The sequence below is a fragment of the Falco rusticolus genome, chromosome 6, assembly GCF_015220075.1.
Source record: "Falco rusticolus isolate bFalRus1 chromosome 6, bFalRus1.pri, whole genome shotgun sequence".
Lineage (NCBI taxonomy): Eukaryota > Metazoa > Chordata > Aves > Falconiformes > Falconidae > Falco > Falco rusticolus.
The window spans coordinates 77,977,957-78,004,001 of record NC_051192.1 but is presented as its reverse complement, the minus strand read 5'-3'; the positions used below and the strand labels follow the sequence as shown (position 1 = coordinate 78,004,001).

Below are 26,045 nucleotides of genomic sequence, written 5' to 3'. Positions count from 1 at the left end.
CCTTTAGCAAATACAACTTACTAGCCAATTAACCAAGGTATGTTTACACTTCTGTTTCACTAACTGCAGACAGGCTCCCCACCTTGAAGACAATTATTTTCCACTGCAAATTAGATCAAAGTTATGCTTCTAGCTTGTAATTGCGATTTTAACAACCACAGTCTGAAAGGTTCTAGTTTTTCATGCTTTCATTCAATGACTTTAAAGATCAGATACTTTAGGTTGTACAAACTAGAAGTGTTCACAGTCACCATGACAGAATAAAAAAAAACAAACAGAGCAAATGCATTTTTTTTTCCTTTTTGTTTAATGGCATTTTCCTTTGCTTCTGCAGATCATTAAGTCCTTCACAAGAGTGAAAAAGAATCCTTTTTACTTTCTTACATAGTAGATGCTAAAAGTACAGGAATGAGATTAAAACCTCAATAGGAACTTTTATTGATGAACACAATAAACTCAGATTTGGAGAATTTGCCAAGAGTGAGAGAGAAAACTCATCCCAAAGGCAGTTTCACCCCAGGGTTTCCCTGGCACTGGTGGACAAGCAGAGAGTATATACAGCCCTGGAAACACCATCCCTGTCACCCCCAGCAGGAGCTCCTGGCTGTGCGCTGACCCAGCAGCGCCAGTCAGGGCTCAGCCTTGCAGTGGCCTGAGCTGGGTGTTGCTGGTTTAACCCCTGCAGCACCAGGGCCTGTGACAGTTGCCTCCCCTGCTCCAGCTGCAGCTCTGGGGTGGCCCCACTGGGGAAAGGTGACACCCCCCAACCCTATGCGCACCTCAGAGTGCTGAGGACTTGCTGCCACCCTCTCCACTCCTTCTTGAGGAGGACTTAAACTGGCATCCTCAAGTCTGAGATGAATACTGGAATGGTGAATACGGTAACATAGAAAAGAGGTATATATTTTAGACTTTCTTTTTAAAGAAAACAAACTGTATTAGTAATGATTTTTTCCTTTATTAATTTGATAACTTGGACTATTAGATAGTTGAAACATTACATAGGTATACCAATAAATTCTTGGCTTCATAGGCATGGAGCACTCCCTTCTGTCCCTTGCAACATTTTAAGTCTACCAAACCAAGTACACTGGCAATTCCTGACTGTCATCACTGACAGTCACCTGTCTTTTGCCCAAAATGTTTCTTTTTCATGCATTCCAGCTTCTTGGTCTTATCAAGAACCTCTGCAACAAAGACCAGAAATGAATGCTTCCCAAGGCTGCATAACAGGTGGACCTTGGTTATAAGTGTCCTGGTTTTGGCTGGACAGAGTTAAATTCTTAGTAGCTAGTGCAGTGCTGTGGTTTGGATTTAGTATGAGAATAATGTTGATAACATACTGATGTTTTTATTTGTTGTTGAGTAGTGTTTATACCAAGTCAAGGACCTTTCAGTTTCTCAGGCCCTGCCAGCGAGAGGGCTGGAGGGGCACGGGAAACTGGGAGGGGACACAGCCAGGACAGCTGACCCAAACTGGCCAAAGGGGTGTTCCATACCATATGACATTGTGCTCAGCATACAAAGCTGGGGGAAGAAGCAAGGGAGGGACATTCACAGTTACGGTGTTTTTCATCCCAAGTAACCGTTACACGTGCCGGAGCCCTGCTTTCCTGGAGATGGCTGAACACCTGCCTGCCCGTGGGAAGTGGTGCATGAATTCCTCATCTTGGTTAGCTTGTGTGTGCAGCATTTGCTTTGCCTAGTAAACTGTCTTTATCTCGACCTATGAGTTTTCTCACATCCACTCTTGATTCTCTCCCCCATCCCACCACGGGGGAGTCTGCGAGTACCTGTGTGGGGCTTAGTTGCCAGCCAGTGTTAAACCATGACAAAGAGGAATGACAGAGGAGGAGGAAAGGAAGACTAGCAAGGAAAATAGGCAGAAAGAGCAGTGAGGCACCTCATTTGTTCTCCATGAGTTCTTTTTTTCTTATCATTCTATTATAAATATTTTCCTAGTGCAACAATATATTGCATAAACCTATCTCTACCAATCCTAAAATAGCTTTTTAAATGTCTTTCTCCTTAAGTAAAATTTAAATTAATGAAGCTTACTTGAATAGCAATAAATTTCTCCACGGTGTGCATCAACAGGCACTTTAATGTTTGAAAGCACTCTGCCTCTGGCTTTTTGCTCCCTGCTGTACTTACAGCATTAACCAATGACCTATTAACACAGCTTGGAATGGTTTAATATTATATCAAAATACTTAATACTCTTTGGATCTCAATTTAAAATGTTCTGTGGGCAATAAGTTTCCCTAAAAGAAATAAAAATAATAAAAAGGATAACATAGTTACTTTTTTTGACCTCTTTGATATTCAGTATATAAACATAACCATTCCCATTACTGTGATTAATATTCTGTCTTTCTGAAGATTTTCTACATATTGAAGACAAAACAGGACCTACACATTGGGATCAAAAGACATTTACTAACAATGAATATACTTGTAAAGAGTCTGAGTAGCTATATACCATGCTGAAATAGTAGAAATTGCTTCCAAAACAGATACCAACAGTAAACTTCTAACTCAGATCAACAGAAGAGGAAACCCAGCTCTACAGAACAGATACCAAAATGTGTTAAATCACAGGATACTTCCACCTGACTTGTGACCACTTGAAACTTAAGAAATACACTGTGCTAAGAATCATGCTACCATGAGAGTAACACAGTATATTATTCAGGGATAACCTAAATTTTGCACTTCACTGCTGGCTGCCTCTTGGTTTTCATTCAATGGGAAAAAACTATCAGGCAGATCACAAAGTGGATTTCAAGGACAGAAATCAGTAAGCAGCAAACAAAGTTGGTCCTGGTGACTTTGAGTCCTAATTATTCAGATGTTAAAGAACAGGAGGATGTCCCTTGCTGCAGATTGCTGCAGAAGATTATCTCCCAGCAAATAAAATCCTGCAAAACAAAAATCCATGGATCCAAGCTTGCACAAGGAATAAAAGGGACAGGGATTACTGCCCTTGAGGCAGTCCTCACTACACAGTAAGGAGTGTATGGTAATAACTGAACAGTCTGGTCATTCAAGACGGGAGGCAAGCCTTGAAACTGAGCTGCCACTTCACCCCCAAAGCACCAGAGATAATACTTCTATTGTTGAGTGAAGAACTCTCCTCATAATGTTCTCATGAAGCCATAATGGAAGGCCAGGCATACAAACAGGAATGTAATTCACACAAATGGGACATGATCAGCGATGCTTCTGTATGTTCAGACGGACAGCTTGCCAGAGATGCATCAATATTTGTATGAATACTTGTTCCAGCAAAAATATGGCAGTTCAGTCATTTGGGCACACAATACACTGGACTTTGGCTCAGACCTGGTCAGAGGTATGAACACGAGCCAAGAGTACAGGACTGCCAAGAGTACAGAAATGAAATGGAAACAAGGTAATAATTAAATTTTAAATGCTTTAAAATGGCTTATCAGGTATCACACTCTGTACTGCTGATATTTTAGATATTCCTGAACAGGCAAAAGAGAGTCTGATCTTAGAGAAAAACTAAGTTAAGGCTGAGAAGGGCAATTTGGGGAGCTTGAATATTGCCTAACAGAAATCTGTATACGTAGACTTTCTTGCCAATCCCATGGCAACAAAAAGACACGTAAATTCAGTCATACAATTAATTACAGTGGATGGAAAATTGCAATGAGACAATGTACAATAAAATGATAATGAATGCTATGCTGTACAAAAAATTATATCAATGGATACAGAAATTTCCCAGGAAGGAAACTAAAAAATTAACATTAAATTGTTTCTGCTTGGATACTGTCATGGCAAGAACATTTAAATATAGTTAGTTGTATGCTAATAATAATATGATTTAGAAGCAAAAGAAAATAACAAAATGAGGAGCAGAGCACAAGCAAAATGTGAAACGTAGGCTGAAAACCGTTAGATAACTTACAGAGTCCAATTTCTTTGTGACTAGCCAGCAAAGTCATCAAGAAGCTGCTGCTTATTTCATGTAGAACATTACAAAAGATTCAATCACAGTCTGTTACTCTCCTTACATAATCTGGCGATAAATCATGTATCCTGCATGTCTGGAATGGTCTGGGGTCTTGCTGCCTCTCCACCCCTAATTATTAATCTAACAAGGCCATCATTGAGAGCAAGTACTACTGAAAACTTGCATAAATGCAGAGGTGAAGAAAAAAATGGTACTAAACCCTCAGAGAATGTGGCATTTAACTCCATCATGGTAGGCACTATTCAAGGCAGTATTCATTTGCTCCCCCTTCCCAAACACAAAAAACCCACCCCAAAGACAGGAAGTAGCAAGTACTGGTCAATTATAAGGAAGGTTCAAATTAGGCAGCTTTCTAGCTGTTTGCTGTAACACCCCGGACTTCAACCTGATGATTCACGGAATTCTGTGAATTGACATTGACAAATATCAATTGGCTATCATTAGGCTAAACTGCTGGATGTACATAATCCTGCTCAAGCTCTAAACATTTAGTGAAGTATCAGAGTGGCTGGTGATAAACAGACCAAATTTGGACTTGGAAACAGTAGGCCACTACAAAAAAAAATATCTATTTTTATAAATCTTGAATCATTTAGTTTTTATTAATCTCAAGCTTAATAATTTTGAGTTTTATATATAAACCAAAATTTTTTTACTTGCAAATTACCAACCATGTCAGACATGTCCTCATGCTATTTTCATCATTTAATGGTAGACTTGGCAGCCCTGCGTTAATGGTTGGACTTGAAGATCTTAAAGATCTTTTCCAACCTAAATGATTCTGTGATTCTATGCAATTTGCAATCAGTGATGCACAGAAATTGAAAAGGGTCATTGACTGCTGGACAGTTTTTGAATGAATGCGATGAGGGCTTCTTTCTAAAACAAACAGGAGAACAGAACTAGAAGTGACTACATGCTTTATGTAGAGGTACTATGCTTAATATGGTAAATATCGCTAATTGGCTGTGAGATGGAATGGTAAAAAAAAAAAAAATACTTCTGAAGTCTCCTTTCTCATCTTAGTAGCAGTAACAGTCTCAATGGATCATATCAGGAGCAGAAGAGCAGTTTCCCAAATAAATGTTAGGAAACTCTTTATGTTGGCAACATAGGCTAACCCTAACAGTGACAATTGTTCTGTATACGCAGACCTCAGATCAGCAAAAATTCATTACTTAATTTGAAAACTTCTTACGATCCCTCAAGGGTCACCTGGGCTACAGAAACAAGCATGCCTGAACCTTTTTTTCCACCTATACAGCTAGTACCAAAAGTGAAATACATATTGGAGGAGAGGAGTTGGAGGCAGATGACACTATCAAGGAATTTACTTAATTTCAACCAACTGTGTGGATAAACCCTCTCAGAATCACACCTGATTCAGCCAGGTATTGCAGTCCCAGGAACAGCACTGACTGTCTTCACAAACTATTTCAGATCATGTATTCAACAGTGTGCTGTGAGGGAGGATGCTGCATTAGGACACCTCCATCCTAAACTGTGTTATGACATCCCAGGTATTTTCCTCTCACACATAATTCCTATCCACTGACTTTCTGGGTGATCCGCAAGAGTTTATTCATTTCATTTATTCATAATTGCCCTCTCAGCACAATAAAAACATGTTCCCAGACATGTCCTGATCCAGCATCCTCCAACAAATCTAGGGATTGGAGTATGAAAGGAAAACATCTCATACACTCACCTTTATTATTAGGAAACCCCCAAGCTAAATAACACAGGAATGTCATGGTAAGTGTTACAGAACAAAAATACAGAATAGGCCCAAGGAAACAAGCACCAACTGGTCTGTCCTAGGATCTCACCAATGTCAGGTACCTCTTTTCACAACTAGGAAAGTTTCTCTTAAGAGTGATGTCAAAGAATATACAGTATTGAGGTCATATAAGAGAATTCATATCCTCCTACTGATGACTACTGCAAGGATGAATCCACCGGACAGGATTCTGTTCATCAGCAGGACAAACATCATATGGGAAAATCCTTGTCACAGACAACATACACTTCTTTTTCTGGATACGGAAACAGGCAATAGGATATGCTGATGGGGTTAGGTAGGCATGTGATTCCCAGACAGGTAAACTGTGTTCTGTGCAGCTGATGAGGGGACCCCAAAGTCAGGCAGCTGTACGCTGCACATGCACAGAACCAGGGACTGACTGATAAAGGATTTAACCTGTGCACAGGGAGATTCTTTAAGGAATAACAAAATTCATAAAGTTTCTATATAAAGAAAGATAAGCCAAAGAAAGATTTGAAAGAGAGAATTCAACAGGTATTTTACCTTTTCACCTTTATTTCCTTTCTGGCCTGGCAAACCAGCTACTCCGGGCAATCCTGCTTCTCCCTGATTTTAAAAGAAATCAGAAATCAACAGAGAAGGAGACCCAAAATATGTATTTGGTTTGGTTTTCTTTATCACAAAAGCCTAACAGAGAAAATTATTCAGAATAAATACAGTACAACACCCAGGAGAAGGATTTTTAAAAAAAAACATTATTTAGAAAATAATTTATTCTCAAGTAAAAACATTTACATTAAATATAATGCCTAGATATAACTGTCATTTTTACTACAGACTTTTTTTTTGGCTGTGTATTTAAAAAGCTAAACCTTACAGACCTTTGCAACTATAACTAAATCTAAAATGTACTTTCTTAACTGGGAAATACAATGTAAGTACCTTAAATGGAAAGGAGTAAGATGCTTTTCATAATGACAAAAAAAGAGAATTCAACCTTTTTCTTTTTTTTCTTTTTTTTTTTTTTAATACCTAGCAGGATTAAACAGTGTGATGTAATAAAAAAGCAATAGGAAAGCCTCATACTTTATTTGGAAAGCAGTGGCACCTCTCTTTAGATTCTTGCGGCATTCCTGGAAGTGTGTATATTTTGCTGGCATGAACAGTCACTGGTGATGAAGTTGCAGTAAGTAACTTCTCCTCATGCGGGCACTAAAATAAAAAGATTTTCTGGTTTTTGGTCTTTTAACTTTGGTTAACAGATAAATACCATTCAAACACTATTTTAAAGTTACTTTCTGTTTTAGTGCTCCTGTATACACCATATTACAAAGAAGCTGCAACAATTGCCAAACAGAGGAAAAAGCTGTAGCAAAATAAAGTCTAGACATTGTGATTCTTCTGCACTAAAATCAATGCCAGTTAAAACTGATCTAAATGTCCCACTTCTTTCTTCCAAAAGAGCCCAGACAAAGGAATAAAGTCTCTCAAAATTAGAAGTAGTGAAGCAGAAAATCCTCATGGAAAAAAAAAATAGAGGGTACTTCTCAGTTTCATCCCATCCTCCACCACTCATCCTGAAATATCAAATGTCAGAGTGTGAGGGAAAATTATTATTATTATTTTGTAATTAAATACTGTGGGCATGCAGAGTTTGGAAACAAACAAAAAGCCCTGAAGCCAATATTCACCTTCCTGTAACTCATGAGAGCTGAGCCAGCCTGAAGATATACTACAGGACAAGTCAACAGAACCTGATAAATTTTAGAAGCTCTCACTAAGATGTAATGAAGTCTCTTGTGAGCCCTCTGTCAGAGAAATTCCCATAGGATTTACAGCTTAGTGCAGAAATTTGTACCCAAGGATAAATTTCTTCCTTTAGATTACTGAAAATGTAGCCCTCACAATTGGTAAGGCAGTAATGAAAAAATAAATCAGAAAATGTAATGCTCATTTCAATATGAAAGTCATTAAGAAGTAAACCACCTTTTTTTTTTTTACATCTTCAACTTAAGACAAATGAATGAAACTGAAGGTGATTTTAGCTATATAGTTGAATGAATGTTTAAGATGCTATTAGTAAAGCCTTTCCTTGATCTTTTTGTGTTCTTATATAATTAGGCTCTGTTTTGTTTTTACCTTTTTGCTACTGTGTCATAATGGCTAAATAAATTGTATTTCCACGCACAAAGTGGAACCTACAGAAGTTTATACACTCAAGAGCAAGCCTGCACTACTATCAGGAACATATTTTGAAATATATTCGAACAATAAGTTATTATTTAAAATTGAAATTTCCCTTGATAAATCAGATCCAGCCTCTTCCATGCTCCTGAGCACCGATCAGTTGTCAGTTCCCACATTCTTCTGCCTCTCTGTTCTTGGGCAGCTTTATAGCTCCATTCCAGGTACCCTTTTCTCCCATCTTTGTAGATGGAATCAATTAGTCCTTCTGCACACTCTGGGTTTTTTTGCTGACTGCAGGCTGGGTGATGATGGTACTGCCCATTATCTCAGAGGTGCCTGCTCTTGCAGACTATTTATTCATAAGTAGCAGATCAATATTTTAACACATTTTTTCTGCGTTTTTTTTTTTTCTCTAAATGGGCATGATAGAGAAAAAAAATCACATCTGCAACTTAAAGTGTTCTTATAGTTCCTAGTGTCCTCCCGTTGACACTGATTCTATCAAAACAAAACAGAAAAGTGAACCCTCTAAACTAAATCAGTTTCTTCTTATGTTAAACAATATATACATCTTAGCATGTATTATAAAGAAGAAAGTATCTGTCAAACATGAAACACCCATTCTTCCACATTAGCGTGCCGAAATAAGGGAAACACCCTCAACACCTTCCTATTTGTTTCCCCTTCCACAGCCCTGCAGACTCCTTCATGGACTTTGTTCGTCACCTGATGGCTTCACTAGATGGAACTGTTATTGAAATGGCCTCCGTTATTTGAAGCCATCCTCAGGTCACTGCAGTGATTTGTATCCTGCTCTCTAAGACTTCCTTAGTTACTAATTAGGCATTAATCAATGTTAAGAAACGAAGTTAAAAAGCACTAGCACCACCTGTGCCTTTTACTGAAGTTCCACTGTGCCACTGAGTTAGGCAGCAAGAAACAATGTACCATGACTCCAGACACAGGATTCATTTTTTAGGAGGTAATTAATCTAACACTTCTATGGAAATGTCTTTAGGAGTCTTTAGTAAGAAACAATGAAGCAATTTCTTTTGTATTAACACTTGCATTTAAACAAATAACTTACCAGGTCTGCAGATATTTCACAACATGTATCTTCCCTTGCAAGTTTTGGATTACAATAAACTGTTATGCGATGAAGTTCAATCTATCGAGAAATACAGAAGAGACTAATATAAGATGTAAAAAAATCATATGTTACAGCATGCATTTTCTTCTCTTGGCACAAACTTTCTCTGTGAAACACTGCATATTTCTGAAATGCTGGAAAAAGGAACAAATCCAAAATAATTACACAGCTCCTCACTTCAGGAACAAATTATGAAGCCTACTACTTATATTGACTTTTTTAAAATTACTTTTTAATTACTTTTACCATCACATTTTAGATTTAATTTATCTTCTTGTATGTTGTATCCCTCTGTATGGCTCTTGCTATGCTACACAGGCATTTTAGCCCTCTAGACATCCTCTGCAAACCTTTTCAGGAACATAATTTTCTCCTGCAGTGAACTAGAATAAAGGTTTGATAAGCTCTCTCACACATACAGCTTTCATCACTTTGGACAGACCTTTACCAGGACCTTGCCAATAAATCACTTAAAGAGCAAAAAATCACAAATCTTGTACATAAAGCTTCTGTTTCAGAGATTTTTGGCAGGTTAGCAAGATGAATAGCATCTGATTTAAACTAGCTAATCTTGCCCTTGTATGCCTCTTTCTGCATCTCTGTTGTACCCTCTTATTCTCCTCCTTGCATTTGGTGTTGAGAAGAGTGACTGCTGGTACAGGATCTGCTCTGCTGCCTTCGTCAGCTTTATGCCCATAATATTTTCCTGTAAATGTAGAAATCCCAATTGACAATCTCAATCCAGAATTATCAAGCCTGTACCACACAACCAACACAAGATAAAAAGTATCTGCTCCTTCTCCTGCATGCTATGTGGAAATGAGGAGATGGTACATACATTTCAATAAAGTTGAACTCAGAAAATAGAATGAAGCATGAGCTTGGCCCCATGAAACAAGAGCTCTGAGTCCAGGCCAAAGTGTTCAGCATCTCAGAGGACTGATTCCTCCCACAGTGCTAGATTAGAGTTACAATGTGCTGTTCCTTCTGGAACTGTACAGTGTACATAATATAGCTGAATCTTTCAGATGGCCACCATAAACTCCAAGTCAGAGGCTTTCAACCTGCTAACTGGATGTCAGCATACTTAAAACAAACTGACATTTCCTGGAACTTTCAAACTACTTGCTGTGAGCTGTCTGCACAAGACAACAGAGAAGAGCATCTCTGGGAGAGAACACAGCCCAGAATATTATGGAGTTGCCTTGGATAATTTTTGCACCAAAGGCTGCACGAAACTTCCAGCCAATTCCTCGTCCCTCCCATTTGGAGGAAGGAGTAACAACTACGAACAATGTGCCCCTATTTCTGCATAGCTGAATTACCCTGGAATATGATACAATCTTGATACAGGGGTAATCCTTTTTTTTTTTTGTCTCCCCTTTATCAAAGGGAGACAAAGTGTAGCAGATGACTGATACAAAATCATCAATTAACCTCATAAAAATTTAAAGAAAAATACTGCCACTGAAAGTTATTTCTAAACGTAGTAATAATATGTCTACAGTAACCACATGGCTCTTACTCCAAAGCGAATGCAGAAAAAGACTCCTGAAACCAGGACCAAGTTTTTGTAGTTACTTTGGTAACAGAAGGTTTGCCTTAGCAGATGTTACGGCACTGAATATTGTTTGAAGAAAAAGGCTTAGGGACTTCAAATTAAGAACATACACTTGAAATTAATAACCAGTTTTGAACCTTTTATCTACATAATTCTTTACGATTGTGTTAGTAAAAGCACGGCTAAAACACGATTTCAAGTTATCTGGTTTTCCTTTCATACTACTCACATCTACAGGCTTATCATCCCCAGCGCGAGAAGCAATCAGAGTCCTTCCCTGCAAGTCAATGGTGAATTTTTCAACAGTCTGCTTTCTCTCAATTAAATTACAATCCAAATAGAGGGAAATGATCCCCGACTGCACGCTAATACCAAGCTTATGCCACTGCCGATCAAACAATGGATAAATTTCTCGACTCTTAAAAGTATAGTGCAGTATATTTCCCTGAGCAGATTTGGTCATATACTCCACAACCTTTTTTGTACCATCCAGAAGGACAGAGATCTGAAAGCAAAACAAAATAAAAGAAATTGTCATTTAAAAGTTACAAGTATGAGAATGAAATGCATATGTAATAGTTATACTACAGAATTATGTTATGAAGCATTCTTCCATGTAACTTTGTAAATACATATCAGCTATAAATCATAACATGCCTTCTTATCCTATTTTGCAGTCTTAATTCAATACATTTTGTTAAAATTCTGTTGTTCATATAATAAAATCATCAAATATTTCAGAGCAGTCTGTCTATTCCCTATAAACTGTAGCTAAATCTAGTGGTGAAATGCCCACTAAGTTACATTTGCCACATTATATAAGGGGGAAAAAAGAAACTTGAAAAAAATAATTCAAAGACAACTCTAACCTCAGGTGTATCATACTGATTTAAAACTTGCCATATATACCAACGCTCTTTCTTGGTATTTCGTCGTACACGGAACGTAGCAACTAGAGAATATTCCTCAGGAAGCCCATTTGGAAATACTTGCCTAGAATAGGAGAGAGAAAAAACAATTATTTCTTGTTATACACACAAACACTGCTTAAAAGGAATGAACACAAATAATATCTGGTGAAAACAAGGAGCCAAATGCTCACTCACACTTGTAGAAATTCACAGACTTCAGCAATCAGAAGTGCCTGTTCTCAAAAGTACAATTCAGTCTATTTACATGAATAAACAACTAAAGATTTCACTAAGAAATTTTTTGTTCTAGCTTTTTTAAAATCTGTGATTCCTATTAATAGAGGTCTTAAAAGAACTGTTGTAAAGTGAATGCCACATACAAACATATTTTAAAATACTGCTTTTCCCAATGTCTTGCTTGGGACACTGGAACAAGTTTCCCAGAGGATCTGTGGAATAATCCCCATCCTTAAGAGACTCAGAACACAGCTGGAGAGGGCTCATGATCTAACTTTCAAGTTGGTCCTGCTTTGAGCAGGGGATTGGTCCAGCGGCCTCCCCAGGCAATGACTCAGACATCAGGCTTGAACAAAAATAAGGAATGTATTTCTGAATGAGTGACTTGCTGTTGTCTGATTTTGTTATTCTTTTCTTACCTGAGATATGTCAACACCTCTAAAAAGAAGTCTCACTTGCTACCTGTGTCACAGAATGCAGTAGACACCACTTCTACAAACTATTTGATAAGTTTGTATTGAAGAAAAAAATGAAATTAGTCTGTAACTCAACTCTACAGACTTCAGTAATCACTAAACATACACTAATCGTGTATTAAACAAATTAGGATAGTGTAATCAACTTTTTTCTTTTCAAGTGTCTGCATTTCAAATTATTTCTTTTCAAAGACAGAGATGAGACAAATGAAAACTATGGATGCAAACACCACACGACACATGACATAGCTAAAGTGTTAACATTGCTGTTTACTGAAGACTGTCAGGATTGCCCAGCTAGCCACATTGCAAAAGGCATTCCCTGGACCAGAGCAGAGGAAACTCAAGGGCCCCATGCAGCAGAAATATTTACTCTGTTTTTCTTCCTACAATCATGTGAAGTAAATGGTTTAGTTCTAAAAAACTACAAATGGGATTATAATTACACAATAATGTGCTATAAAGGCTTTATTAAAAAAAACTAAAAACAAAACAAAGGGAAAGAAAAGAGAAAAAAAAAGGAAAAAGAAAAAAAAAAAAAAAAAGAGGAAAGCTCCAGCTGACGAGAAAATAACACCACAACCCTGCTGGAAATCAGTGCACTTCAGTTAACTTAGGATCTCAGGAAAAATGCTTTTTGTGTAGAGAAGCCTGCACTAAATCCTGCCAAAGAATTTCTTTATGGACTAACACCTATTTAGGTCCCTTATGTGGGAATTACACTTCTGTGGCTTATTTCCCACAGCTGATTCCTGTTTTATCCCAGCACCAAATTGGCTGCTCTCCCACATTGTTAGCAGACCCATATGCTCTGTTGTTCAGCTATAGATGTTTCAATGTCAAAAGGCAAGGCAAGAGTGAATAGGCTTTGCGGGACTTACATACAAGTTTCATACTACTCTATATTTTAATTATAGCATAAATAATATGTTCGTTATTTATAAAGAAAATACCTTAATTGGGCATCTGTAACACAGAAGTGCATCTCTGCAGAACAGTAAACTATCTGGACATGGGATCAGCCCTATGGTTTACAGCACCCTGGGCAAGCTAAGGAGATGGCATCTCAGGTTTACAGCTGCAAATGACAGGATATCTGGCTGCGGGAACATCTGATTAGCTCTCCAAAAATCTATTAATTTTCCTAGCTAAGTTCTATATTGGGAGCCACAGGGGAGTTTACATTAATGGGCCAGCTGTAGAAGGGAAATGATCAGAAATCTTCATCAAATGAAAGGAGGGGAAACCATGACTGGTATGATAATTCTGCAAAACAAATGGAAGTACAGTTTGGACATGGTAGGCATTCTAGTACATACAGAGCAATTTTTTGGTGTTGTTTTACTCTTTTTTTTTTTTTCTTTTTTTTTTTTTTACCATCATTCCTTTTTTCTGTAAGCCTCCCCTATACACTTTTAAGAGCCAACTAAATGAATGACAATATGACTTCTAAAATTAAAGTGTTTCTTTCCGAATTTTCTCCCCCCAAAAAATGGTTTTGTCTGAGGGTACATGATATAAAATTACCTTCCTTAACACTTTATCAAACCATTTAGGAAACAGGAAAATAGTTAAGGTATGGGCCAGCATTATGAAAACGGGCAGGAATTCACTCTAGCTTCTCTTACCTTTGAACTGACAGAGGAAACTGTATTGGGAGAAATGAGAAAAGCAGACAAGGTCAAATTAATTCCTAACGGTATTATACTGATTTCAGTGAAGTTAACTAAAGAGTAAAATTTAAGGAGAACTGTACCAAGGATAAATTCAGTTCAATTCACAAAATAAGTTAGGTAGGAAGGTACCTCTAGAGGCCAATGGATCTAAACCCCTGCCCAAAGCAGGACCAACCTAAAATTATATCAGGTTACATAAGTCCTCCAACCGAGTTTTAAAAGTCTCCAAGAACAGAGGTTATTCCACAGCCCTCTGGGAAATGTGTTCCAGTGTCTGGCCAACAAACAGCACCAGCACAAATTTGGTATACGGCTATTGTATACCAAAGACATAACAAGCAATATCTTTATTCTGAAAAGAGTTCTCATTGTGTAACTGTATCATCATTCCTTGGAGACCAAAAAGTCATTAACAGGTGCTTTAAAGTATACACTTAATGCTCAAGGCCTTCCAGCTAGATGGTGAATGCTAAAGGGAAAAAATGAAGTGATAAAATACTTAAAAAAACTAGCATACTCTCTACTAGTACACACAATTTCTCCTATGTTCTTGCTCCCTGGATGGATTCAAGTGAAACAGTAGAATAAAGAGCATGCATCTAGCATTGAAATGACTTAGGTACAGATGATAAGTAAGATACTACAGCAAAATTTAAATATTAACCATGGTATCTTCTACTCTGTAAAGCTCAGTTAAAAACTCCTCAGAAATGCACAATATGTATGTGTTTTAAATAATAAATATATAGTGACATTTATGAGGGGCCATGGGGAGCCAGAACAGAAAAATGAACATAAAACCCCATACTGGAGAGTGAAAAAAGCCAAAAAAAAATTTTGCAGAATACTGAATTTGAAATCCAGTTATTTGAACATTTAATATACTGTTTTACCTGATCGTATCTACCAACATTTAAAAACTAATGAGAAGTCATGTGCAGGGTGAAAACCATAAAGCAGCAGCATTAAATGTTAATGAAAAATACAAGAGCAAGTTTTCAACATATCCACAGCTCAACAAGTACTTCCTCACAGAGTATTTACCCTTTCCATGTGGCACAGGGAAAGAACAATAGGAAAAGGAGAGAGAATAAGGATGAAGGAAACCTGTACCAAGCTCAGCTCAAAGTCTACAGATGTAAAGCACAAATACAGAGAATAAATATAGAGGGTAGTACATCATGTTGTATTATCCAAAAGCAATAAGAGAGGCGACAGGTCTTAAGAAAGCCCTAGCATTACAGAAATATGGGTAGCAATGAATAAGTGTGCAAATTTATCTATAAAGACAAAAAAGAACTTACAAGTTAAAACAGAAAAGCAAATGAGGGTATCCTTGGCATCTGGTCTCTGAACCAGGGGTTGCTTATGGGTTTTTTGGACAAAATTGCTGGAACCAAAATACGTAATAAGACTTGAAAGTAAAAATGTGAATCTGAGATTTTCTTCTCCCAGGAAATATCCTTAACAGTGGGACAGCAGTCAAGTTCTCCCATTCCTGTTGAGTCTCCTTAGACTGGGGCAATTCAAACCATATAACCTCCCTTCAATGTTATTGAAAAGGTCCTTGCTCTCTCTTCTACACTGACAGTGCTCACGACTGCTGTGGTTTCTGTTGAATTCAATGCTGTCCAAGCTTATGATTTATGATTTCTGCACATTCAACAGCTTAGGCCTCCAGGGACATAGGCAGTGTTCAGGCATCTCTACATACATCTTTGAGTCATAATGAAACTTGGGTGGGAGTTACATGCTTGGCTGCTTAAGCAGCTTCCTTAGAATTTATGCCCAATTGCTGGGAGAAGTCTGTTGTCCAAAATAATTAATTTTAGGTGCCACCAGGGTTTAGGTGGTGCTTGAGAGCGGGCAATTTGAATAATTCTCTGAGATTCAGGACCCAAAGCCTGACTAAATTACACTTTAGGTGGTATCTAGACAGTTTGATTTTCTCCTTCTGTTCATGCTGTCAGTAGTATATAATAAAAAACAAAAGCCGATGAATGGAGCACTGTGTTCTCAAAGCAAAGCACACCCTTGGTAGAAAGTGCTGAAAACAATAGCAGGAATTGAAGCACATGAACTGAACATACAGGCTTGAATTTACACCACCCTAGCCTGCTGGATTGAGGTGTACTGTGAGAGAGGCCCCAGCTGGCAGATTGAGGAGACCAAGGATAACAAGCAGGAAAATCCCTAATGATACAAGGTTCTAGATTGTGTATGTATACGTTGTTACAAGTTCAGTCATTCAGGTATCTCTTAATGTTCCACAGGCTGAAGCATCAGGCAGATGCATCCAGAATGTTAATAAATACACGCTGATGTTCCTGCAATGACTACGTGTCACTATCAAAGCACATGTACACTTGGAGCTGCAAAGGCTTTTGTTGCATTCTCTTTTTTTTTCTGGATTAAATATAGCCATAATTTTCCCTAAAAATAGGTGTTCTGGCCCAAGCACAGCATAGACTGTACTTTATGAGGTTACAAGTTGAGCAGTTTCAGGAATTTTGCATGAACTTTACAACTGTATTTGTGCATACCTTCCACTTGTTTGTAATGATCAAGTACAGACTGATTTTTGGCAATATATTTGCTTATTCACTTGTTTCCTGAAAAGTTCTGAAAACTTCTGAAATGCAGATAGCTGGTTTTCCTAGTGCTACCATGCTAAAAGAAGTAATTATGAATGAATTAACTGTGTATTCATTGTGCTATAAACAGTTTTGGTTCTATCTTTGTAAAGCAGCATTGAGTTACCCATATCAAATTTAGTAAGGCAATCCTTTATTTATCTTTTGTTTGTATTTTTTAAAAAAGCACTAATGGAAAAGCAGCATCTATTTTTAAATCTTATGAACTCTTAATTGTTCCATATCGAATGAGACTACACTACAGTATATGATAAACTTCCGTATTTACAAGCACCAGCGGAGCCTCCAGCTTGCTGAATACCTTCCAAGAAGAGAAAGATGAGCCCACTTACATTTCCTGAGAGTGAAGTGAGACATGTTTAGAGCTTATGGCAAGACATATCTTTTCCAGCTGACATATACCGTTACCTGGTAATGTCACTTGTAATATGACAATGTTACAATAATTTGGTGACCAGAGCTCAAGGAGTTAGTTTAGACAACTTTCCTATGGTGGGTGGTAATGACTTATTTAGTACTGTGTTGATGGAGACACTGAAATCTTAACCTTTTCATGTTTGCTAAGAGATTTAAACTGAGATCCACTATGAATTAAAAAAAAAGCTCAGGTGACTAAATACAAAAAACCTCCACATTATTCTCAATATTTCTATATCAAATGACTGTATTTCTGATTCTCAGTTTTTGCCTAACGACTGGTACAATGGGAGAAAGGGAAATAACTAACTAGAACAATTTACTCATCTCTGCCTAGAAAATGTATTTTAAATTCTTTTCAAATAAAAGAACAGCTGTTTGTTACTCAGAATAAGAAATAATTTCCTTCCCATCCATCTTCCTCAAATCACATTAAGATGCACTACACGGTTTCATGTTACATTAGGCCTCAAGTTGTTTTCATGACACACTATATGATGCAACTCTAGGGAAACTATTCAGACAGCTTAAGAGTTATTAATTACTTAGGGAGAGCTCAACCCACTGAGAAAAAGGTTCTGCTGAAAGCAAAGCTGCAAATTATTTTAACATTGAGAAAAGGGATTTACCTAATATTTCATATACTTTGGCACTCCTCTGCTTTCATTTACTGAAAAGGTATAGATTAGACTTTTGAAAAGTCAGTGTTATTGCTATCAAAATATTATAGACCATTTAAAAAAAAAAGGACTGGTTTGAAAGAGAAATAGAAATACCAAAACTGTTAAGCCTGCACAGAGAACTTTACCCTTAGAATTTCTAGCAGTATTCTGTATCCTTATTTACAGGAATTATTGGTAAACTCCTAGCCCTAATTAAGCCAAAGGTCAGTCTTCCATTGATTTTTAAAGAGGTCAAGATAAGAAACCTACACCTGCTTTCCACGTTTGGCCAATTTCTGAGTATTTTAAGTTTTTTGGGAAAAAAATACATCAGCAGCAATAAGACCAACAGACTTAAAAGTAGTAACAAATAATAAAGGACAGTGGAAATACAACAGTTTTTCTTCTAATTTTCTAGAGCACAATTCTGCAGCTTGATAAAATTTTGATAAAAAATTCAGGTCAACATTTAGGCTTTTGAAGTCTTGTGGAAGGCAACTTTCAGCACTTCTGATGCAGTTATACACTTGCCTTGCCCAACTTGAATATTTGTTTCATGAACCAAATAGGTCTCAGAGCAATCTGTGAACTTTCCTTCTAACTGGAAATTAAAATTCCCTTCTCTCTCTCTCTCTCTCTCTCTCCCCTTTTCAATAATGAATATATTTTAAAATGTGAAAAGATGTCAAGATGGGTTCAGAAACTAGCAAGAGTATCACATGATAAAATACTATATTTAAACATCATGGTTCCCCATTCCAAAATACCACACCTTACCCTTAATGTTACACAGCAAATTAAGCTGCTCTAATCAGTAGTCAGCATCTTTCCACGCAGAGGCACACAGGGTGGCAAAGAGCAATAGCCATACCACCAGCAAACATTGTGAAGGAAGATGAGTCAGGGAAGAGGAGAAAGCCAGAGCCTGACTGCTTCAGCAAGCTAAAACTTTTACTTAAAGTAATTGCATACTTCAAAGGATCCTCCCATACCTGCACCAGTATAGACTCAAGAAAACACAAGTGGATCCAGACAATGGATATACCACAGTAAGCTGCCTTTTCACATACAAAACAAGTAAGGAAATTTATAGGGTACCAGAAAGATTTGGGTGGCTTTGGCAGTAAACAGGCATTGCGATGCTCCTCCAGACACTTTTGAGCTCAACAACTACTGCAACTAACCTGTGATTCAGAAAGACTGAATTCAACCTGCATGATTCACTCAGGTCTTGCATTCAAACTGTTTTTTTTTTCCTTAGGACATGACCAGAAAATAAACAAACATATTGATCTTGGTGTCCAAGAGATGGGGAACACAGATGAGAAAAACATGTTCTTTCACAAGAGGGAAAAACATTATTTTGTGTCTGCTTTCTCCCAATCATGTAATTGCACAACACTTTGCGTCCCTCTGCCTCATCCTGCTCAAACCAGATGGGTTTTCCATGTGTTGGCATCACTTACTGGCTGAGAAACACGTGGACCTTCTAATATTGCTGGCAGAAAATGACCAAAACCAGCCTCTGTTGCCCCAGTTTGTTTTTTCAATTTGATTCTTATATATATTTTCAGTAGCTGTGGCAGTAAGGTAACACCTCTGTAGCAGATACTGATGCATCAGTAACTGATGCGTTCAGTTCCATCTGCTCCTCCTCACACATTACAATAAGAAGTTGCATTCAGCCTACTAGTTTTAGTGTCTGTTAATACGGTGACGTTTCCCTTACATGCTCTTTGACTGAGCACTTTTCCACATTCCATGGACGCTAAATCTGCTCATGTACCAAAATTAAAAAGTGTCCATTAGGAAGAGCTCCTTCCGGTACCAGCATCCATTTGCCTATCATAGCTACACTGAAAAAAATAAAAATAACTCAAAAGAAGATAATCTCTTGAACTTTCAGCATTAGGCAGGAATCATGCTCTTCCTAGACATATACCTCATTCTCCTTTCCTTTCTGTATCTGAATGTAGAACTTCACACACATGTGCATTTTCCTATCCCCATTTTTCTAACAGGTTTCTACTCTTGTGTTTCACTGTAAGGAATGAAACCTCCATGCACCAAGCTAACACGGTTTTACTGTCCAGCACGAACATCCCAGAAATCTTCAGTACTTTTTCTTACTGGGAACCACACAAGTAAATTGGTTGCCTCTATAAGGAAACTTACTCAGGGTCTGACACATTTCTCAGAAGCAATGCACAAAAACTGAACAAAACTTTGAAGATTAATGGCAGAATTCAGAGAAGGGTGATGATCTGTTTCTTTGGTGGGTTTGTGATTGTTTCTTAAGATACAGTCTTTGTTCAAGATGTAAAGCTAACATGTTTAAAAGAATGGCAGAGATTTACATTTTCTTCAAGTCATTCAAGAATTGCATAAAGCTTTTTGGCATTTTTACATAATCTCTCAAGGCCGTTTTGTTGTGCCAAGTGTCCTAAAATCCCACCCCACCCCCAAAGTGTGACAACCACCAAGAGAAGATAATGTGAACTTAAAAGTATGTAAAGTTCCTTTAAAAGTATGTAACATCCACGCATGTCTTTATTTTTGACATTTTATGAGCAGCTCTAAGTCATGTGGTTCTTCTCATTTGCTCCCAGAAATAGAACAAAGATGACAGGTCTACTTATTAGAGTAGTCTGTTATTTGGCAGTCTCTGAAGTCAATAAGGTATTAAATTCTTATAGTAGATATGATTATCTACAGGGAAACTGAGTTATTTGGCTCGATCAAGAAACTCTCTGAAGATGTCAGAGAAAAACATGATTGCGGTAACCTCCAAAAGTCAACTGGTAGTGAAAATTGCTCTGCATGCATTTTTACTTGCTTCCTACCCTGAAGCAAGATCTATGGCACAGTGTTAATTATTTGTAGATATCAGTGGTTGCTATTGTCTGGAAAAGCAAAGAAAAAGCAGACTACAAAGAGGATTTGTCTATTGGAGGCCACGATCGTTCAGTCTGAAGACAGACCAATGCACTTCGTACTTTGGAAAGAAGGGAGGAAATCAGGAATGAAATTTCTTTTTTCTTGGCCTATAAATCCATATAGCCTTCCGTAGAGGAGGAAGAAATCTAGGCATCCATCTCTCCTTGGACATTTTCAAAGCCAATTTACCAGCACTGTACAGACACTTGTAAAAGTATCTAGAGATGTTAGCTGATTGCCAAAACAGAGCGGTCTTTTTAGCTTGTGCACAGGAAGGTTAGTCAGCTCCAGCAGAGCTGCATGCTGAGAGACTCACACCCTCCTACTTCTCACGCTGGTCTTGTGAGAGCCACCTTGGGTATTTCTGCATGACATCGTGCTACCCAACCTAAATGTGTTGTTTCCTTAGAACCCTCAATTTCTTCCTGTTTAGTCTCCCCTCACCTCCACCTCAACCTTTTGGTAGCTTTTCACAATGAATCAATGGAACAAGTGCTAGCAAAGTGAACTGTTGATTACACTTGGAACAGGCTCCCCCCTTCCTTCCCTGGTTTGTTCTGCCAGGTCCTAGACAACCCTGGCTGGTGGTAAAAGGCAAACCATCTCACAGGCCAGCATCCCTCTTATAAAAATGCTGAGCGCTCACAGTACACTTAGCAGCATGGCTGGTGGTGGAAAAGGAGAGCTAGGACTGCTGCATGGAGTGCAGCTGAACCAAGCTAAGGGATGCTTTTTTCCCAACCTCAAATCATTGCCCGGATAACAAGCCACCTCCACTTCAGCAGGCAGGCCTGCCTATAAATAAATTAATTCCAGGCTAAAGTCACAAACAGGCCATGCTAAAAAGGCCTGAGAAAAAAGGCACAGGCAACACTGAAGGTACTACAGCCTACAACACCGTTATAAATGGATATATCTACCATGTTGGTTACAGCTGATGTCCCTTAAAAAAGAAGGTATAAGTGGTGAAGATTAAGTTACCAGCAGAAGAGACCGAACTAGGAAAGAAGGTTAATGATACCAGATACCAGGGTCTGACCTGAAATAAGTAGCTCTGTCAGCTGCAAGAGTAAAGCTACAGAGCGAGAACATGCTTTTGCTTTAACACCCCCTCCACACAGTATGACTAGTCTATGAATATTTAAGCCTGGTGTTCTGCTTACAATTTCAAGGATAATTAGATAAATAATGTGCTCTTTTACAGTTTGTAAAAACTGTTAAAATTAATAAATTTTAAATGAATCAATATGGAAAATAAGAGATCAGAAGTTTCATTTGCATCACATAGAAAGGCTTAATAGCATTTGCAGAAACTGGAAATTATCACTTTTCTGAAGTCTCAGGACTTAGAAATTAGTTGTCTAATTAAAGTCAAGTTAAAAAAAAATACACAGATTAGCCTGCATCTCTCTCACTTTCTGTAATAATGAGATTTTTGGTAAATTACAGATTAAGTGAGGTTAAAATATATCAAGCTCAAAAATATCAACATTGCATTGCTATTTGCTGAGTCATAACTATGTTTAACAGGATGGGCTAAGGACCTGTGACTTGCTAACCCTGTTACTATCAGACCCAGCTGGGAAATAGCCAGGCAACCCCTTTAAAGGCCTAGGAGAGAAACCAAAAAAAGCTTGTAAGGAGAGATGGGGTCTTGTATTAAGCCGAAGACAGAGGTGTTGAAAGCAGGCTTCAAGCACTGGTAGCTTTGGATAAGTCAATGAACATTTTATTTTGATTTTTCCTAAGCTTCACATCAAAAGAACCCACCAAATCCAACTTGAAAAAAGACTGTATATTACTGGGAGTCCCTCTCAGGCTGGGGAAACAGGCCAGATGCCTTATATCCAAACAAGCTTGATATGCTTGGAATTTACTAACTTTTCTCAAAACAGCAAAGGTTACACAGTACAAAAAATTTGCATTTGAAACAATGCGTCATCTATAACTTAATTTGAGTTTGAACCACCTATGCAACTTCTAAGCAAAAGTAACAGAACTGGAATGAACAATGACCTTGTTTTTCAACAGTAAGGCTGAGACTGAAATCTTTACTGCTGATGAAAACTGTAACATCATATTACCTACTACAAACCTCAGGCTAGTAGATGAACTGTGGAAGAGTTACAACAGTAAAGAAAAAAACCAGTAATATCACATTTTGCACTATATAAACTTGTAACATTTATGCATGCAATGAGATGTAAGAAATATTGTTGAAGTTTTAAAAAGGAAATACTTTATTCCCTCCCTGTCCTATAAAAAACCCAGCATTTTGATGAATTCACTCTTATCCTATAAATCACTTGGTTGACAATGGAATTAAGTACCCAATATTATGGGAATCTATATTCTTAAGGAAGGAAACCTGTTTACAGTATAGTCTATAATAGAATCATAGAATGATTGAAGTTGGAAGGGACCCCTGAAGGTCATCTGGTCCAACTCCCCCTGCTCAGGCAGGGCCACCTAGAGCCAGTTGGATAGGAGTACACATTTACTTGTGTATGAAAACAAAATCAATCAGACATAAGCTGCTTAAAGAGATGACATTTAATTGTGATAACAGAAGTTAAGATGCTGTAAAAAAATGTAATCCTAGGCATAATATGGATTCATATTAGTAGTGCTAACTGGTCCTTAAGGAGAGCAAAGAAGCAAGGTTATAACTCTTCAATTTTTAAGAACTCTAACCAGTAATGAGTCATGATTTCATGGAAAGGAAAGTCATATCAGCTATCTTGAATCACAAGGTGTTTTTTTAGTGCTCCGAACACTTTCACAACAAACCAGTCTTAAGCTCATGTAATTTCCTGGTAGCACAGCATATTTGTCTCCACATACTAGCAGTAATACAATCATTTATCACTTCCAAAATTTAAAGAAAGTCCTGTGGAAAGTAACCTATAAAAAAAATAAGAAATCATTTCAAAATCTATGCTCCTTTTTGAGTAAACACAGACATCTAATGGCATTTCTTGCACCTAACATTTTCAGACATTCAAGTCATCATATACAGTCTCATTACCAAACTACCACTACAACTTAGCTTCTATATTTGGTCCTGTTGTGGCACATTTTCTTTCAATGTCTCTGTCCATATAATCATTCTGATGAGTTTGTGTCTTTATTGCATGTTGTTCACAGCTCCTATAGGAATGAAACATCCTACATTACACTTTTAGCTCTCAGTGACTTAATTTCACAGGGGATGTTTAAAAAACCCCAACATACTGCACTAGGAGACTCCCCTCGCAAAATACCTTGCTTCCAAACAACACCTTTAGCTATAAAATGAGTGAGCATTATCTACTAATCCTGTACAAGTCAGCTGCCAGATGCCAATCTTCAGCAACAGCAAAAATTTAACGCTGCAATTGCATGTGCTGTACTTTAAAGTAAGCGCATCCAACATGGAGGGTCCTGAGTGCAAGAACTAGACCTGGAAGTACACTTCTTCCCCCCCTAGTCCTGGACGTCCTCCTGGTGAACACAATAGTTTCACAAATAAATTTAAACTGGCAGTCATCTAACATTCTGAACTGCTCACTTAAAGACAGATCCAGTAAGATAAAGAACAAGGTGTGTGGAGTCACAGCACCTTGATGATGCTGTGCTGTTAATTCTCAGTAGTCCAAAGCAATAGCCATTGCTATTTTATGGGATATGCATTCAACAGTATGTGAATAATCAACCCTGCTCATAGATTATCAACATACTTACTTATTACTGAACTCTCAGCAGAGTTCACAGAGGAAACACAGTAAAAGAGATAAAGTTTATGAACGACATCAGCATTAACATTGCTAATATGAGCATGTCAATAATAAGCAGCAGCCTAATCCCTAATATAGAAGACACATGCATTTTCATATGATAATTAAAAGCCTAATGCCATATTAGGAACTATCAACAAGTTATTCAAGGCTTGTACTGCCATGATCGATCCCAGAGTATTTTTAGGATTTATTTTTTGTTGATAGAATTCTGAGATTCTGCAACTAGTCACGTTGGCTAAATCCAAAAATAACATGATCTCTTGCACATGGTTCTGTTAATACACCAATATCTGTACATCAGGCCTTAGTTTCTATAGATTACAGACTGTTCTTCAGGTTGAAGTTTACTAAATAATTCCAAGTTTTGAAATGAGTTTGTGACATGACAAATATTCACTTGAGACAAGGCTGCAATCAGTAAACTCTGTACACTTACGACTGAAATCAAGTTGATACCCAGACTTCCAAGTGAAAAATCCAGAGCATGGACTATACTGTTCATGCAAAATTAAAGTAGTATTTTTAAAACAATTTGGCAATTTATCTCCATAAATAAAACATGTTTCATGATATGATGATAAAAACTGCAAAGAGCTAACCACAGAGAAATTCTAGAGGCCAAAAATCTTTCACAACCAACTGAAAATAAATTAAAATCAATGTAATGAAAAAAGTGCCAAGCAGTTTCACTTGGAGACAGCCCATGAACTATTTTTAGATAGAAAAACTAAAAACTCAGAGGCAAGGTGGGTGAAGGGAATGATATCTCTGTGACAGCTTTAAACAACAAAGCCCCAGCGTAGACACAGATGCATCAGCACAAACACCTTTTTGTAGTTACAACTTTAGTGAAGAGAATGAATGCCTGACAACACAGCTAATGCAAACTATATTTCACAAAAGTCAGGGGAAAAAAATAAAAATTTGACTTATTACAGGTTTGGGGTTGGGGTTTTTTTCGGTCTGCTGATAAATGACTTCTGAAGCACATGGTATGACTGCCTCAGCTGGAGAACTTATATGCATTTTACAAAGACACTTGAATTCTCCCAGCCCAATCAGCAAAACTGATAAATGATCTTTCAATCTCTAATTTTATGCTACAACAAATGGGGGTTCCAGTCTGTCCTCAGCTGTATGCATTCTACTCAGAACATTTCACTGAATTCTGTGTGACTGTATATGGCACTGCTGTATATATCCATATTTACTCAGGATTTCCAAGAAACTTCAACTGTATTAATTTTGCAACTGTATTTTTGTTCTAAGACTATTCTGAGTAGTGTTCTTTTCAAACGTAGGCCTGTTACAGACTTAGATCTGCATCCTACTTATTGATTTATAGTACTATCTTGTACTCAACTTTTGGGGGTCTTTTTATCCAAAAAAGATGGCCAGGAAAAAACAAGACAGCATTACAAAATTTTAAAAGTCAGCATGCTTGGCAGGGAGTAAGACACATATAAACTCTCGTGAAAGTTCCCCACAGTCTGGCATCACTTAAGGCTCTCTTCATCTAACACACTGGTAAACTGAACCACCTATGGCAGAATCTGTCCAAATTTTTGAACAAGGGCCATATGGAAGCACCCAGGGAAATCACTTGTGCTGAATCTGGAAGTCTAATAAC

The 26,045-nt window shown here is 37.6% G+C and overlaps 1 protein-coding gene across 3 annotated transcripts in view; it reads right to left on the bottom strand.

Annotated features, from left to right (window-relative positions):
- COL19A1 (collagen type XIX alpha 1 chain) overlaps window positions 1-26,045 on the bottom strand; it is a 203,092-nt gene that overhangs the window by 158,209 nt on the left and 18,838 nt on the right. For all 3 annotated transcript variants that reach the window (XM_037392293.1, XM_037392291.1, XM_037392292.1), the window contains exons 5-9: window positions 11,536-11,659; window positions 10,896-11,171; window positions 9,043-9,123; window positions 6,855-6,980; window positions 6,312-6,374 (exon numbers count right to left, since the gene is read on the bottom strand). In XM_037392293.1, coding sequence (XP_037248190.1) covers window positions 6,312-6,374; window positions 6,855-6,980; window positions 9,043-9,123; window positions 10,896-11,171; window positions 11,536-11,659 — 670 coding nt within the window. The remainder of the gene's footprint in view (window positions 1-6,311; window positions 6,375-6,854; window positions 6,981-9,042; window positions 9,124-10,895; window positions 11,172-11,535; window positions 11,660-26,045) is intronic.